General features: G+C 49.9%; 1 protein-coding gene across 3 annotated transcripts in view; it reads left to right on the top strand.

Moving 5' to 3' along the window:
* Positions 1–1,154: 1,154 nt before the first annotated feature.
* The window catches only part of BTK (Bruton tyrosine kinase), a 30,505-nt gene continuing 14,024 nt past the window's right edge, over positions 1,155–17,635 (top strand). The window contains exons 1-6 of one of the 3 annotated variants that reach the window (XM_050965038.1): positions 1,309–1,388; positions 6,515–6,579; positions 13,694–13,882; positions 14,749–14,847; positions 15,764–15,832; positions 17,086–17,167. In XM_050965038.1, the coding sequence (XP_050820995.1) occupies positions 6,547–6,579; positions 13,694–13,882; positions 14,749–14,847; positions 15,764–15,832; positions 17,086–17,167 (472 nt within the window). In that variant the 5' untranslated portion in view covers positions 1,309–1,388; positions 6,515–6,546. Of the gene's footprint in view, positions 1,389–6,068; positions 6,151–6,514; positions 6,580–13,693; positions 13,883–14,748; positions 14,848–15,763; positions 15,833–17,085; positions 17,168–17,635 lie in introns of those variants that run through there. The other 2 variants (XM_050965037.1, XM_050965039.1) reach the window with 2 other exon arrangements.

Genomic DNA, 17,635 nt, shown 5'->3' with positions numbered 1-17,635 from the left:
CCTAGGGGCCTGACGCTGAGAGATGACACTGGAGTCATTGGCAGTTGCAGGTCTCAGGTGTGGCTGTGCAGAGTTCAGCTCCCCCGCCTGGGGATTTCGGTATTGTTCTTCAGGGAAATGGATGTAGTTTGTGGAGTAAAATTGCCCTGTGCGTTATTCCTGAGTGTTACCAACCCTTCCCACAGAACGCGTGCAAAGGTGCAGGTCATTCCATCCCATACCAACAGGGAGTCTACTGGGGAATGAAATCCTTAAATGACAAAGAAATTCATAATACTGCCGAGGCAGCAAAAATGCAGAAGTGTATTTCCTCTTATGTTACCATTTTTATCAACAGCAAAAAATTACCCTTAGCTAATGACTCAGTAGGAGGAAGTGTCTGGCCATGTCTGTGCCTCTAGCTCCAGAAAGCTCTAGTTAAATATGGCACATTAGTAGGGGCTGTCTCTGCCCCTCTCACCCCTACAGTCCCCGTTGCCTTACATGTGGAGCGGCTGGCTCTGTCTCTCTCCCCTCAACACATCCCTTTGTCCCACATGGGGAGGGAGCTCCAAGGGTATGTCTACACTGGAATAGAACTCCCACACCTGGCCTGGGTCAGCTGGGCTATAAAATTGCAGTATAGATGTTCGGGCTTGGGCTGGAGCCTGGACTCCGGGACCCTCCCCCTGAGCCCAAATGTCCACACTGCAATTTTTCAGCCCCACGAGCCCAAGTCACATGATCTGGGCCAGCCACATGTATTTTATTGCTGTGTAGACATACCCTTACTGTCTCCACCCAACTGCTCCACATTTCTCATCTGTCTTGTCCTGTTCTCTCTTGTCCTGCTCCTCTGCCTGTCCTCTTCTATCTTGCCTGCCTGTCCTGTCTCTCCATCTGATCTCCCTCTTATTGTCTGTCTGATGTCTGTCCGTTTGTCGCTCCATCTGTCCTCCCTCATCCTGCTTATGCCCTGTGTCCCTCTCCTTTCATTGCTGTGCCCCTGCCCATTGTCCCACCCTGCCTTTCTGCAGACACACCTCCTGCCACTCACAGGCCACCCCCATGGCCTGGCGCTGGTGCCCTCTCTGCATAGGACTCATGGTGGCACTGTTGGAGGCTGCCTGTGGGATCAAGAGGAAACAAAGCTACTGGCTTAAGTCAGAAACCAAAAAAGGGGAACTGAAAGGGTGGGGTTAGCTCTCAGTGGCCTTCCTTCCTCCCTCTCAGCTCTCTGTGAGAATGAGTCGCCTGCTGCCATTCCTATCACTAGCCGACCACTCCTGCATTTCAAACCAGCTGCCCACTGGCTGCTCCGGAGTCTGAATGCCACTGGGAAGCCACCCTTAGTGACGAGAGCCAGCTCTGGGGAAGGCACATGGAGAAGGAGTGACAGGAGATCACCAGTAAGTTTCTGGAGACCCATTGTATCCTGTTGGGTGTGTGGAGGGGAGGTGATGAGGGTTGACAGGGTGGCTGCTGTGCGTTGCACTGAGACCGGGAGGGGAGTGTCCAGCGTGTGCCACATGGAGTAAGCAGAGAAGAACATGCCATGCTTGGAAGCAATGCCCAGCAAGGAGTGTGGTATCCAGAAGGGAGGAGGAGCAGGTGTGAAAGCCATCGTCAGTTCCTAACCAATGTGCCAGACAGGCGGAGTGACTGTGAAGGGTGGCTGCACACTGTGACAAGAGCAACATGAGATGCAGGATTGGAAAGTGTCTGGACGTCTCATGGGCTACACAGGGGGACCCCATAGACTCTGGAGGGTTAGAAGACACCTAGAGATCACCTAGGGTCAGAATACAGGAAGGTAGGAACTGTCAAATCATGGAAGCCCAGTAGCCCATCGAGGCCAGGATTCTGCCTCTCACAGTGACCAGTGCCAGCTCGTTCCGAGGACAGTGCAATGACCAATCAGGCAGGACCATGTCAAAAAGGGACTTCCTAGGCAGTTAGTCCTGAAGCAGGAGGGTGCATGACCTTTATACATGTCCATTTTAGCTTGTGGGACTGCAGATATTATTCACCTAAATGTCTCATACTTATTTGGATCCTTCTTGGTTCTATGTCTCAGGAATGCCTTGTGGCAATGAGTGCCCCAGGTATCAGTAGGACCAAGTCACATGGGGTCAGGATTGGTCTGGGGGCTCACCGTGACTTAGAGTCCCCATAAGTTTCACACAGTGGGTGACGGGGCCCTGATGTCCTCTCAGGCTGATAACATGGTCACTGGTGTACACAAAGGGGTCAGGGGCTAAGGAGACAGAACAAGGTGGTGGGAGTCGGGATTCCTGATTCCATTCCCATGTCTACCACTGAATTATTGTGTAACTTCAGGCCACTCACCTTCTCTTGCCATGACCCAGTTTCCCCTGTGGCACAATACTGATAATGGCATGCACCCACCTTGCAGGCATTGTCATTATATGTAAAGGGCTTTGAGATCCATGGCTAGACAGTCAAGGTGGGCAAAGCACGCCTAGATGTGACTGCCCTCCCTAGCCACCCACCTACGGGCAACAACAGAACTGAGCTGGAGCATCTCAGCTTCATATAGCGCCACCTGCAGGGCAGCAGAGACACTGCCGAGTCCAGAGCATCAGCCGGGAAGGCAGAGGGGGGAAGGGAGAGACGCAGAGCAAGGAGTGGGGAGCAGCAGGGGAGAGTCCATATGGGGAAGGGTGCCCCTTGTTTCTTGTCTGAAGCACCCCCTGTCTCTGGCTGTCTCTATCTCCAGCCTCCTGCCTCTCCTTCCCTAGTTGTCAGCCTTGCAGGTCCCACTTTGCCCTCCCTTTGTCCATCTCGTCTGCGTAGGCCTGTCCTGCTGATGTACCAGCCAACTGAAGGAGGAAGCCAGCATCCAGTTTAGTATGGCTAATGGCTTTCTTCTTCTCTGGCTGGCCAGGTCCACCTGAGCTCCTCCAGCAAGGGTAGGGGGGAGCTGGCCGAGCTGAATGATGGACAGGAAAGGGTGGCCACTTCTGTCCATCATGCCAAAATGGCACCTGTTTCTCCTAGCGAGTGGGGTGCGGGGGCAGGGGCTCAAGCTCTCGATAGGAGCTTCTTTCTAAGATACAAGACACACGGCTGAGTCTCAGCACAATTTGAGTACTACTGTGGTTTGATGAGTGGGGTCCCAGGTGTTCTGCTGCCTAGACATGATGAAATCCTGCTCCCTTGCTAAACGAATGTGCTAAAGTGCTGTGATCTAGCAGAGGGGAGGCAGTCATACCTCAGGGCTGGGCGCGTCGCTGGGTGCGGCGGTACCTCAGGGCTGGGCACGTCGCTGGGTGCGGCGGTACCTCAGGGCTGGGCGCGTCGCTGGGTGCGGTGGTACCTCAGGGCTAGGCGTCACTGGGGGTTGACAGGGTAAAGATGATAGTGTGTTAGCCTTCCCCTTAGTGTTTTGGTCACTGAATTTTATTTCACTCAGTTAAGGCTCTGAAGTGCAAAAATAGTTTCCTGTAAAAACTTCTTGTTAAGCTGCAAGCCTGAAGTGGCTGCTCCCCATCAAGTGAAATCAAACTGCATAGCCAGAGACATAGATAGCTGCTCCCAGGACTGAGCGCTAGGTAGGCTAAGGACATAAAATTTAACCCCACTGGGGAGTGAGGAGATCCAGGCACAGCAGCCTCCTGAAATGTCTTGTCTTAACCCTGGACTTTGCAGAGCTCTGAACTCAGGTGTCATCATTGTTTTATCTCTGAATCCATCCCTTGCTAAAGAACCCCCACTCCCTCCCCTACACCCATGCTGGGGAGTTCCTTCAGACCATCTCTTGCCTGCTCCATTGCTGGTCATCACCTGGACTGACTCAGCAAACTAGTGCCATGGCCGAGGATCCCACAGCATGTTGGGGTTAGAAGTGGGCCTGGCAATGGGAATTACCCCCTGTCTAAGGTTAAACTGGCGGAGTGGCTATATGCAGCCCCTCGCCACACACAACCTGGCATGTCTGAGACATGGGGTACAGGGGGGCCACAGGATGCTGCATTTCAATTATTATCTGCTTCTCATGGCTTTTAGGGGGCCATAGGCAGCTCTTACATAAGTTAGAGCACTCCCAAGGCTGCTCTAAATTGCACCAGGGGCCAGAGAGGGCCCCAAATGACCCCAGAATATGGCATGGTCCTTCCCCTTCCCCGTTTCAGCACTGAGCATAGGAACAGAGCAACTAGAATCAGGGCCTCTCTCTACCCTGCCTGCTCCAGCCCCAATCCCCAGTGTGAACCCAGCCAGCCCTGCTCTTCAACCGCTCCCATCTCCTGCTACACTCCAGGGAGCCCAGCTCCACTCTGCCTTTGCTCTGTGTTCAGACCTTGTGTTTGTGCGAGGAGCCAAGCCCCAACAGAGCAGGAATCCCTGAGTGAGTCCATTTGAGAACTCTGCCCCTGCCCCTGGGGGCATCTTCAGTTGCTTCCAGGGCGCCAGCGCTCATTGAGAGCAAACCTGGCTCCAGTTAAAGCAGCGTGTTTGACTGCAGAGCCTTGATGGCTGTGCTATGCAAATCCCCACAGTGGCACAGATGAGTGAGCTGGGCAGGTTCCTCTCAGGGGGGCTGAGGGCTGTAGCTCAGCTCAGCCACGTGTGTCTCACTTTCAGCACAGGGACAAGATGATCAGGGAGGAGGGGCAGTCAATAAAATCACAAACAGGACACTGGCACAGCTGTGTGCTGCAGGATCCCTCTGGGATTCGTGAACAAAAGCTTAGCGTCTATTAAACTTAGAAACAAACATATATTGCCAGGAACACATAATCCAAAAAGCAGCCTCAGCATTTTAGCAGCTGCCACATTTTTCTGGGATCAGCCTCTTTGAAACGGTTCTTCTGCTTAGCCCTGTCTCCACACTAATTGTACACAGATGCAGCCTAGAACATTAGTTGAAACAATGTATTGGGCTAAATTCCACATTGCAGCTCCAGTTGATTTCAGCTACAGTTAAAAACAGCATCCTGGTCTACCATCTTTTGCTTTTTTACCCAGGCCCTGCTAGGCAAGAGGAACCCAGTCATTGACACGGACCCCACATTCCTACTTTTGCATATATTGCAAAAGAAGTAACCCTTTAGTTGCTGTGCTGACTATTGTACAGTGCTCCTCTGTCCCAGGCTCCAGCTATCATTCAACCTCTCCTCTTCCCCATGGCTACACTGATGACCAGCAGTTTCCCATTCAGCTATAGTGGCCTCATTGGAACACACTTTTACACCTGGGGTTGTTCTTTGCCCTTTACATCAGAGACAGTAACAGCAGAGAGAATACAGCTAGGGGGCAGGGGGGAGTGTTCCCATTCTTTTTCACCACAGAGCTGGGGGAGGAGATTTTCCTGCTGTAGGATGGACAGATGCAAGGAGGTGGAGTGAGTAGACAGAAAGATGGACATGGATTGCGGAAGTTTGGGGGAAGGAGGGGCTGCTCTCTCTCTCTCTCTGCTGTAGGGCTCCAGGGGAATTCCCCAGGAAGCCTCAGAACTTGGGGGCCCCCTCTTCTCTCCCCCAAGCAATGACAGATTAAGCACAGATCTCATTTGTTCCCAGCGGGCAGGGATCCAGGGTGCAATGTACATGCACAGATCCATCTGTAGGCCCCACTGCTTGAGAGGAGTGGGGCGAGGAGGCACAGGAACTGTGAGCTCAGGGTGCCCTCCCTGTTGTTGCTTGGATTTAGATTTCCAGCACCTTCCTGTGGTGTACATCCAGACAACCCAGAATGCATTGCATAACGGCATGCTAAATTCAGACACAAGAATGGAGCATCTGGTGGACAGCACATGTGACAGGCCAAGCACATATGCAGTTGGGGGCATCAGAGAATCACACAGAGCCACTTCCATCCCCCTTATCTGAAGGGAGAAAAGACCACCCCTTTCTCTTTGGGCCCTAGCTTAGAGATCCCATGAGCCACCACTGCCCAGATGACCCTTGGAGGCTCCTTTTTTCCCCTCCCCCGCACCCAACCTAGTGCTGCCTATAGACCCATCACGCAGCCTCACTGAGCTCTGGGGTTTGACACTTTGTATGTACAAATGCAGCTGTCCCACATTTATCAGAGCACATTTGACCAAAGTGTCATATCTACAGGAAGAAACATTAGCCAGGCAGAGGGGGGAGCCATCCTCTTATTCCTGTGCTTTCACTTTGATAGAAATGGACAGCTTACTGCGAGGTATGTGGCGAATGGGCTGGGGAGTCACCCAGTGGCAGTGGCTGGCCCTTTAGAAGCAGAGATGGAAATGTGGGCTGGGAGCAGAGCCCCTAGGGTAGTGACTTGGGTTCAACTGAGGTACAGCCTAGAGGGCCCCAATCAAGGTTGGGCCCCTGTTGTGCTGGCTGGGTGCTGCCCAGACATAGGTTAGAAGATATACCCTGGGCTGAGGAGCAATGCCTAGTTGATGGAGAAGCTGGGTGTTATTTCAGCGAGGATGAAGGCGGCTGGACTGTCCGTGGGGCCACAGGAATAGAGTGCAAGGGACCTGGTCCTCCCTTGGTATTTATCTTCCTTTCCTTTGTCACTGGGCTCTCCCTGGAAGACACACTGAGGAGCTGTCCTGCCTACACGTGGATGCTAGCCGTTGCTCGGGTGCTTCGTGGCAAGGTAAAGCCTTTTTCACTCTTGGCAGTAGAGTGGGGTAACTAGTTTGACAACTCTGTTTGGGGCTGATGCGGCGGATCCAGCTCAGCATAACTCCTAAGGTCAGATCGCTGGTGATCTGTGAGGGTCCGGGGACCTGGGGACATGGCTGAAAATCCCAGGCCTTCTGGGCAATGGTGTACTAATGGTTATTCCTATGAAAAGTCATTATCACCAGAATTAACTGTGTGATTCAGCAGTCCCTGTTTGTTATTCAGTCACCTACCCAGGGAGCAGAAATAATACTGTGGGAGTCAGATAACCAGTCCCACGCCCCGAAGACCATACAGCCAAGGCAAACAGCATGCTAACAGTAATAATATAATACCTACTTCTTCTGTAGTGCTTTTCACCAATAGATCTCAAAGCGCTTTACAAAGATGGTATCATTATCCTCAGTTTACACATGGGGAATCTGAGGCACGGGGCAGGAACAACTTGCCCAAGATCACCCAGTAGACCAGAACCAGAAATCGAGCCTAAATCTTACTCTAGTGCCTTTTCCATTAGGCCATCCTGCCTCCATTGCCATAGGAAATACCCTCCTCCAGCTAGTTTACCTTGGCTACTCGCTTGTCCCCCTACACCCCTTCAGATCCTTAAGGCTCTCTTGCGCCATGATGCCCACAAGGTGCGAGTCAATCTAGTTGTACAGATTTTTACCCATTTTTCAGAGATATTTTTAAACAAAACTGTACAGAAAAATAATTGTTCAGTAAAGTTGTGCGTGGGCCACTCCTCAGAAGAACATAGCTAATTACAGCAAGCCCTTTCAGTGCTCCCAAGCTCAGTTGGTTTGTGTCTCATCTGAAACTGCAAAATTCAGATACTCTGGCGATAAGGGCCATACAAATATCAGACAGACAAAATCTTCAAGGCGGGGACTGTGCTAGTTTATGTGAACTACCAGGCATCACAGCATGCTTACGAGCACAGCAAAACCTAACTAACAACTGCTTGGCTGGCTGATTCTTGCTCACAAGCTATAGGTCTAACTCAGGAGTGGGCAAACTTTTTGGCCCGAGGGCCACATCGGGGAATAGAAATTGTATGGTGGGCCATGAATGGTCACAAAATTGGGGTTGGGGTGCGGGAGGGGGTGAGGACTCTGGTGGAGGGTGCGGGCTCTGAGGTGGGGCTGGGGATGACGAGTTTGGGGTGTAGGAGGGTGCTCTTGGCTGGGACCAAGAGGTTCAGAGAGTGGAAGGGGGATCAGGGCTAGGGCAGGGGTGCGGGACGGGGTGCAGGTTCCTGCTAGGCGTGCGGACTTTGGGTTGGGGCTGGGGATGAGAGGTTTGGGGTGGAGGAGGGTGCTCTGGGCTGGAATCGAGGGGTTTGGAAAGTGGGAGGAGGATCAGGGCTGGGGCAGGGGGCTAGGGCGTGGGGAGAGGCTCAGAGATGCAGGGTCCGAGGGTCGCTTACCTCAAGCAGCTCCTGGAAGCAGTGGCATGTCCCTTCTGTGGCTCCTACGTAGAGGCACAGCCAGGTGGCTCTGCCCACTGCCCTGTCTGCAGGCACCGCCCTTGCAGCTCCCATTGGAGTACCGGAGGGGGTCATTGGAACGTGTAGGAGCCAGATTGGGGCCAAGCTGCGGCCCCTGGGAGCCACATGGTGTGGCCCCCGACCCAGGGCCCTGGCTGGAGCAGGGCTGAGCCCGGTCCCCAGCAGGAGCTTGTGGACCAGGTTACAACGGCTCGCGGGCCGGATGCAGCCCGCAGGCTGTAATTTGCCCATCCCTGGTCTAACTGATCACCACATGTGGGAGTCGGGAAGGAATTTCTCCCCAGGTCAGAGTGACAGTGCCCTTGAGGGTTTTCACCTTCCTGTGCAGCATGTGGATGCAGGTCACTTGCCAGGATTATCTGGGCATATCTCACTTCATCACGGCTCAGGCACTGGTGTACTTCAGTCCCTCCCATTCTCTGCCTGGGGCATGTCATAGTCTAATCTCTCATGGGCTGCAATACTTTGGTCTAATTTTGGTTGTGGGGTGTAGTGTGTGGGTGCTGGTGGCCCGGGTGATACAGGAGGTCAGCCTGAGTGATCTAGGGGGTTCTGTCTGCTCCTAAACTCTGTGACGTTAATTAATAACAACTTGCAGCCTGAGCATTTTGTGGATGCTTCTGAACAATGAAATCAAGATCGAGTTGTGAATGATTCGTGAGCCAGGAGAAAGGGAAGGGGGATGGTTTTTATAACAGCTAGTCTTGCTGCTAATGCACGACCAGTTCTACTCTTTGATAATTGGAACGTAGAAACTGCCTCAGCAGACCAGGCAAATTGTAGAGGTACTGGATCCAGTCTCTGGCAGTGTCCTCTGCATAATGTTTCAGATAAAGGCAACCTCCCCCGCTTTGAATGTATCTGTGTGCTCAGTTGTGCAATGCTGTACGTGGGAAGAAAAATTCCTTCTGGACAACTTTTGACCAGCCTATACACCAAGGACTAGACTCTGCTGTACCATTGATTTTGATGGGGTTGTTGTCATTGACTTCAGTGGCAGCAGAACTAAGCCTTAAAGCATGAGGACTGGTAAGCCTGTAACTTCAGAACACCTACTGGAACTGCAAAGGTTACTCCCGTGCATCATAAATTGTGGTTTTGAATTTTACTGAATTAGTTTTATAATACCCTGCAGCAGTGAGTTTCACAGGTTAATGCCTCCCTTGTGTAAAGAAGTCTGCCCTTGTATCTGTATGGAATGTGTTGCCTTCCTTGCCCTTATAGGAGGGGGAAGGGAAGGGGAGTTCTCCGCTGGCCTTCTCTGAACCATTCATTATTGCCTGTTTCTCCAGCAAATCACCTCTGGCTCTTCTCCCTCCAAATTAATAGGCCATGGCCCTGCCTATAAGAGGGCTGCTTGTAATAGTGGGTAAAAACACTTTTATTCTATTTTTGGATCACAGCTTTTCTCCCTTGACGCTAGCATCTCTCCTTTCATTATTATGTATCTCTGTAATTACTGAGCCCTGCAAAGCGCTCTGGGATACAGTTTGCACCCCAGGAAAGACGTTAGACAAAATAAATCTGTATCCTTTTTTAAAAATAGGATTATTTAGAGCATCCTCGTGTTATTGTTAGTTAGGAGCATTCTGCAAGAGGGAAAACAGAAGTGATTTTAACATCAAGTGAAATGGACATCACATGTGACTCACAGGCATCCAGTGCTAATGATGGTAAACTGGCTAAGTCTTGGGCATGCTGAAATGGGCATAGCCAAGCAGCATTTTAGAGTAACTAACTGAGATTTCCATATGTAACTGTCTAGGCCCTCAGCTAGACTTAGCCAGATTTTGGGGTCATTTTGGGAGCCTTCCATATTAAGGTAAAATTCACTCAAATATTAGAGCTTCTAGGCTGCAAATTATTCCATATATGGGAAGTATGTAGTTATTAGGACTGTTGATTAATCGCAGTTAACTCAAAAACATTAATTGCAATAAAATAATTAATCATGATTAATTGCAGTTTTAACCGCACTGTTAAACAATAGAATACCAACTGAAATTTATTAAATATTTTGGATGTTTTTCTACGTTTTCATATATATTGTATTCTGTGTTGTAATTGAAATCAAAGTGTATATTATTCTTGATTACAAATATTTGCACTGTGAAGGATAAACAAAATAAATAGTATTTTTCAATTCACTTCATACAAATACTGTAGTGCGACCTCGGTGTGGTGAAAGTACAATTTACAAGTGTAGATTATTTTTATTACATAACTGCACTCAAAAACAAAACAATGTAAAACTTCAGCCTACAAGTCCACTCAGTACTACTTCTTGTTCAGCCAATCACGAGGACAAACAAATTTGTTTACAGTTACAGGAGATAATGCTGCTCTCTTCTTATTTATAATGTCACCAGAAAGTGAGAACAGGCATTTGCATGGCACTTTGTAAGCCAGCATTGCAAGGTATTTACGTGCCAGATATGCTAAACATTCGTCTGCCCCTTCGTGCTTCAGCCGCCATTCCAGAGGACATGCTTCCATGCTGATGATGCTCATTAAAAAAATAATGCACTGTTTTACCCCCATTCTGCGATATATTTCATGTTATAGCAGTCTCAAATGATGACCCAGCACATATTGTTCATTTTAAGAACACTTTCACTGCAGATTTGACAAAACGCAAAGAAGGTGCCAATGTGAGATTTCGAAAGATAGCTACAGCACTCGACCCAAGATTTAAGAATCTGAAGTGCCGTCCAAAATCTGAGAGTGACAAGGTGTGGAGCATGCTTCAAAAGTCTTAAAAGAGCAACACTCTGATGAGGAAACTGCAGAATCCAAATCACAAAAAAAGAAAATCAACCTTCTGCTGGTGGCATCTGACTCAGATAATGAAAATGAACATGCATCGGTCCACTCTACTTTGGATCCTTATCAAGCAGAACCCATCATCAGCATGGATGCATATATTCTGGAATGGTGGTTGAAGCATGAGGAGACACATGAATCTTTAGCATATCCGGCATGTAAATATCTTGCAATGCCAGCTACAACAGTGCTATGTGAATGCCCGTTCTCACTTTCAGATGACACTGTAAACAAGAAGAGGGCAATATTATCTCCTGCAAATGTAAACAAACTTGTTTGTCTGAACGACTGGCTGAACAAGAAGTAGGACTGAGTGGACTTGCAGGCTCTAAAGCTTTACATTGTTTTATTTTTGAATGCAGTTATTTTTGTACATAATTCTACATTTATAAATTCAACTTCCATGATAAAGAGATTGCACTACAATACTTGTATTAGCTGAATTGAAAAATACTATTTCTGTTGGTTTTTTACAGTGCAAGTACTTGTAATAAAAATAAATATAAAGTGAGCACTGTACACTTTGTATTCTGTGTTGTAATTGAAATCAATACATTTGAAAATGTAGAAAACATCCAGAAATATTTTTTAAAATGGTATTCTATTATTGTTTAATAGTGCGATTAATCATGATTAATTTTTTTTATCGCTTGACAGCCCTAGTAGTTATATAGTTTTAGTTCCAAAATATGATCATGTAGGCATGATTTGCAAACCCATGAGCACACGATTAACGTGTTTTGCCAGGAAGAGCCCCTGGATGTATGCCGCAAAGTTCAGGTCCATGTTTGATTTCCAGTACTTACAAAAGCAGCAAGGAGATTGAATCTAGAGCTTTGATTTGGACCCATTTCTATCTGGATCTGTTGACCAGGACACTTAAGAGAATTGCTCTACTGCTGTTGTGGATGACGCAACGTAAGGTGCTTCAGATGCTTATTTGAACCAAAGTTCTGAGCCTCAGATCCTGCTAAGCTGTAGTCAGAAAAGGGCCTGCACTAACAGTGGCTTCATAGGCCTGCACACAGCCAGTACACCTGCCTCAGTTTCCCTTCCATTTGCCCATAGCTAGAAATATCGTCTCTCTCAATGTCCAATTCAAAGGCCCGCCTCTGGGCATAATGTATGCATGTACAGTAATCCTGACAAAACCATTCTCCCCAAACCCCAATGCACAGCAGGTACAAACACAGCAGTTTTCCCATTCCCCCTTCCAGGGCCATCACTTCCAGGTCACCTGCCTAAGAGTCCAATCTGTTCCCAGTTCCTTTGCCCTTGTTCCAGGGCCCCACTCGCCAGGCCAACCATCAGGTCATTCTGTCCCACGACTCTGCTATCACAGCCAAGTCTATTCTCCCACAAGAGAGCTCCCTCCAGGGCTCCATTCAGATCTCTCTACTTCTCTCCCCTTCTCCTGGAATCTGCCCTCCAGCATCAAACCTCTCAGTTTGGCCTCAGCTTGCCCTGACCCAGCTCTGCCCAGGGGCCTCTGCAGGAAGAATCTGGGCCAGTCCTCCTCCACAGCTCCCTGGTCCGGCTTGTCTCACCTGTAGCTCTGTCTCCCAGTAACACTTGCCACTGCTCCTCTCTGTGTCTGGCAGTTCTCCCCTACTGCTTCCTGCCTCCTTCACAGGCCGCTCACTCCAGTTCTTCCTGTCTCCTTCCCTAGGGCCCAGCTGCCCTCTTTTAAGCCCCATTGGGAGGCATTTGACCAACCAGTCACACAGCTGCATTAACCCCTTCCTTCATAAGGGGGCCAGGGCCAACGGACAATCACTTCCGCATTCCTCCAGGCCCCAGGGCTGTCAGGGACCAGGTCTGTTGTAAATTACAGCAGCCTCAGGGCTGTTCTAACTCCCAGCTGGTAACAGATCCCAAGTTACGTCAATTGGAAGCAGCAGAGTGCTCCAGCCTTGCCCACTCCGCCAGGCACATGCCTACGGTATCCCCTGTACTGAGGATAGTGGGGGAGGATGGGATGAAGCTACTCAGTTAGGGTAGCTTTATGGCCTCTTTGTTCAGGAGCCAAATGCTAGGTGCAGACCTCCAAGATATCATCAATGGCAATCAGCCATGTAACTCTTCAGAAATATCACCCACATTTGAATCATGAAGAAACAGTACAAATCAATTTCCCCCTGCCAACTTACACACACACGCACATACACACACACACTTTTTGAGGTTTCTTGTATGTCACTGATAAGAGTCAGCTATGTCTCCACTGGCTGATTTCAGATGGGGTTTTCCATTTCCCCCCTCCTCTTCTAGCCAGCATCATGTGGGAGGTTAGCATGCGATAGCCTGAGGATGTTCCCAGCGTCAGCATTAGGGATCTGACCGTAGCTGAAACCTGCTTAGATACCATCGTATCTTTCTTGGTCATTCTTGGGACTCAACAATAAAAAAAATAATAATTCAGTGGTAAAACAGGGAACTGAAAGATAAAGATCAAGTGTGTAAATTACTCCCCCTTCCCTTTGCGTCTTTGTGACCACGTATCCAGATATTAACATCTTCAGCTCACTTAGATCCCAGTCGAAGTGGGTGCAAAATGCCAGTCTGGGATCTCGCTCTGCCTTCCCCAGGTGACAGTATGAGCTGACAGAGCACTAGCATCCACGATGTCCCATTGACTTCAATGACAATTGTGGGACTGGACCGTGGGCAAAGGTCTAGAGCTCTGCATGATGATCTGGCAGTATCTGGTGGGCTGCTCACTGACCGGCCCGTCTCTGCTTTGCTTTGGCAGCGGCAGCCCAGCAAGTGCGGTGCAGAGGAAGAAGAGGAGGAGAAAGACATGGCCTCCACTATCCTGGAAAGCATCTTCCTGAAGCGCTCGCAGCAGAAGAAGAAAACTTCTCCTCTCAACTTCAAGAAGCGTCTCTTCCTCCTGACAGAAAGCAAGCTCTCCTACTACGAGTATGACTTTGAGCGTGGGGTGAGTCCAAGGGCCTACAGAAAAGCAGGGGACATCACTAATGGGGCAAAGGAAGCTCTGCAGAAGGGTTAGCCCCACCAGGGTCTGATCCCCTGCTGGAAGACACAGAAACACTCTTTCCCTGGGTCAAACAATGACTCCCAGTGGCAGCAGGCCAGGAGTGCAGCAGGTGCTCGGAGGGATAGATGTGAGGGGGAAGGGAAATGTATGGGTTTGAGGTTTGACCTAGTCTCTGTGCACGTCCGACTGTGTCAGTACATCCTGTTCAGGCAGAGATGGAGACTGGGATAACAGTCCAGGCTGGTGCTTAGAGATTAACCCTGCAGCCAGCTTGGGTGCAGATCAGACTCCAAGCTTAGTGGCTGGCCCCTTTCTCTCCGTGTAATGGGAACCCCCCTCCCCTCTCCTCCTCCTCCTCCTCCCCCCCTCCTCCTAAACTCTGGGGAAGCTTGGATCCCAGATGCTGATCCACACCCAAACTTTGCAGCTCACATCCCTTTCTAGTGTCATGGGGCTGCAACAGAGTCTAGGAGCTGACAGCTGCCTTCCCTGCTCACCAGGGTAAAAGAGCATGTGCCCTTCCAGGCATTTATTCCTGATGCAGTTTCTCAGGAGACTGCCAATACAGCTCAGAGCCCAACATCCCAGGATCTCCAGGGGAACCTGCTGGTGGTACCTTGTGATGGCTCCAGGAACTGCTGGAGAGGAGTATCAGGCTCTGGGCTAAATCCTGCCCTTGGATGCTGAAGTCAGTGGGAATTACGTGTAGGTTTCTGGGGGCAGGGTCTGTGCTAAATTCTGGGGGTCTGAATCATGGGGGTCTTGTCTCCCTCCCCCCAATTCCTCTCCCTTGTTCTCTTTTACAGCGACGAGGCAGTAAGAAGGGGTCTGTGGACATAGAGAAAATCACCTGTGTGGAGACAGTGGTTCCAGAGAATAATCCTCCCCTGGAGCGGCAGGTGCCGGTAAGAAAGGAACATGTCCCCATTGCTGACATTGCCCCCCTCCTCCCATCCCCAGTGCTTCCTCCCAGCCCAGCTGTCCCTGGCAGGAACACAGGCCGATGGCAGCCCTTCTCCCCACCGTACCTGCAGGGTGTGCCCAGCCCCTGTGGGGAGATTCCTGCCTCAGTTCTTCGTGGAAAGGGAGTCGAGTCCTATGTCAGCCCCCCAGGAACTGGCTGCAGTTCCTCTGGGGAATTAAGGTGGGGTCTTCTGGCTGCAGGCCCCTAGGGAATTAGGGGGCAAGGGCTTTTCCAGTCCCCTTGGGACATTGGTGGGAGGTTCCCTGATTCAGTCCTCAGAAAATGTGGGAGCTTCCCACTCCATTTCCAGATGGGCATTTGGAGGTTGCACTCTAGTCATCTGGGCACACTGGCCCCCACTGCGTGGCTGTTAGCCCTGTTGCTCTGTCATGACAAATGGGATGTTAGGTAGAGCATACTCCAGAAGCAAGTCCTGGTGTAGGGGGTAACTGCTAGCTGCTTTCCCAATCTCATAGGCCTCTCCCAGCCCTGATGCCTGGAGAAGCAGAGGCAGGGAAGCAGGCTTTGGCTTCTTCTGTCTACTGTTAGCGCTCATACTGGCCCAAAGGCCTATTCTGAGATCCCTTGGTGCCTGGGCAATGGGCAGGCTCTCTGTGCTCTGACATGCCAGAGGGTGGCGAAAAGCTGTAGCAGATTAAGATCCCAAATCCCCAAAGACCGGGGAGCTGCCCGTATTACAAAGCCCTGGTATCCAGAGCCATAGAGCACACAGCAAATTCGTTATACAGCTCTAATCTGTGTGCACATCCAAGCTAAGGGGCTGGTACTTGGGTACTGCAGGCACTGGTAGCAATGCTCCAGACTATAAATCCACCTTCTCTGTCTGTCTCTCGAAGAGAAAGGGGGAGGATTACAATGAGATGGAGCAGATCTCGATTATAGAGCGGTTCCCGTACCCCTTCCAGGTGAGTCACTCTTCCCCTCAGCTCCCACTGGTGCTGGCTGCAATGAGCTCATCCTTGCTTTGCATGAGAAGGTAGCAGGGATGGGGTGGAGGGTAGGGCTAGTGTTCCTGTGCTTTGCTGTATTGGGATCACATGCAAGGTGCTGTGCTTAAACCACTTTGAAAGTGGGGTAGGCTAACCAGGAACACTGCACTCTTACTCCAGAATCAGAGTACCCACACAGGGTGCTAATCTGGGATAGCTATTGTGCTTTGCATTCGCACCCAACCTTAATCTGAATTAACTGTCAAGTGTAGACAAACCCTTAGTCCCTCTGACCCTTAACTTCCCATCTGTACAATGGGGATAATGGGACTGCCCTACCTCACAGGGGTGTTCTGAGGCTAAATACATTAAGGGACTGGGATGTACTCAGACACTGCGGGGACCAAATAAAAACTAGATGTTGATGTGAAACCAGTGGGTATGTACTTGGCACAGCTCAGCCTGCTGCCACCTGTGCTACTGTGGCAACGCTATTTATACTCACTGTAGCTCAACGAGCTCGTACACCCCAGCTCATAGTGTGGATGTAGCCTTAGTTTCTATTATATAGTGTTGCTTATACAGTAACTTTCTCACAGTTTTACTGTGCTGGCTGTAATGTGGTAGGTACATTGGTGTCTGAGCCAGGGTGAATATCTGGGCGTGAGGTGCACCATTTGAATCCAGATCCAAACTTCCCCCAAATTTCAGATCCAGAGTTTTGGTTCTACCCACAAGAGAACCTAGGGTCTGCTGCAGAGTTTGGATCTGAGGGTGTTCAGATCTGCAGATTTGGTTCAGGCCCATCTCCAATATCTTGGTTAGCTGGTTAGCTACAAACGGACACAGTTTTCTGGATTCTAGTTCTGGAGACTTAAAGACATTTGGCTCTTTGTGGACTGAATTCCATATGAATCTCCCCTCCTTAGCCCATCTCTGATCCAGTCATAAACTGCAATTGGGCCCCATAAGCTTCCTATCCATTCTCTGCTTGTCTGAGTCCCGTTTGGTGAACAAAGCAGCCCCTGACATACTGAAAGTCAAAGGAGGAAGTGGAAAGTCTTGGGGGAGGGGGCTTATTTATAACCTCCTAGTCACAGTCTCATAAGCACAGCAAAGGGGCCAGGACAAAATTAAAGGGGTTATGCTCTGCAGCAAAAGATTAAAGGCCCTTGTCCCCACCTTCTCCCCTGGCTGCTCTGGAGAGCGTAAGTCTGTTTGTCTCGCAGGTGGTGTATGATGAAGGACCCCTCTACGTCTTCTCCCCGACAGAGGAGTTACGCAAACGCTGGATCCACCAACTGAAGAATGGTGAGTCTCTGGCTTTCACAATTAAACCTTTTAAAAAACCTTACATCGGGCAAGGCAGGTGCCTGTATTCCGCACAGGGCAATGACATCAGCTTTGGGCTAGAATCATCATAATTTCATTTGAGCTGGGACCATATTGTAATGATGCAGCGTAGCAGGGCTGTAACACTTGTGGGCAGCTGAAATCTGATGGAGCTCTGTGTGTGTGTGGGCTTGCGTGTGAGGGGGGAGATTAGCTGTCTGAAATGACACAGGGAAGTTCACACATGCAAGCCGGAAGGATGTCAGTCTGATAACGGGGAAGTCAGTTATTGCATGCCAACTCCCATCTTCTTCAACAGCAGGCATTTAGCAAAGCCTGTAGTTCAGATCAGCTCTTCAGCTGGGTGACAGTGCTGTGTTCACACTACTCTGCCTGGATCCTACCACTTGCTTCCACTCTGTCTAGCAGTGTGCCCTGGTCTCCCCA

This window comes from Gopherus flavomarginatus, chromosome 8 (genome assembly GCF_025201925.1).
Source record: "Gopherus flavomarginatus isolate rGopFla2 chromosome 8, rGopFla2.mat.asm, whole genome shotgun sequence".
Taxonomy (NCBI): Eukaryota; Metazoa; Chordata; order Testudines; family Testudinidae; genus Gopherus; species Gopherus flavomarginatus.
Note: the sequence above shows the minus strand (reverse complement) of the source record. Positions and strands in the feature narration are given on the sequence as shown.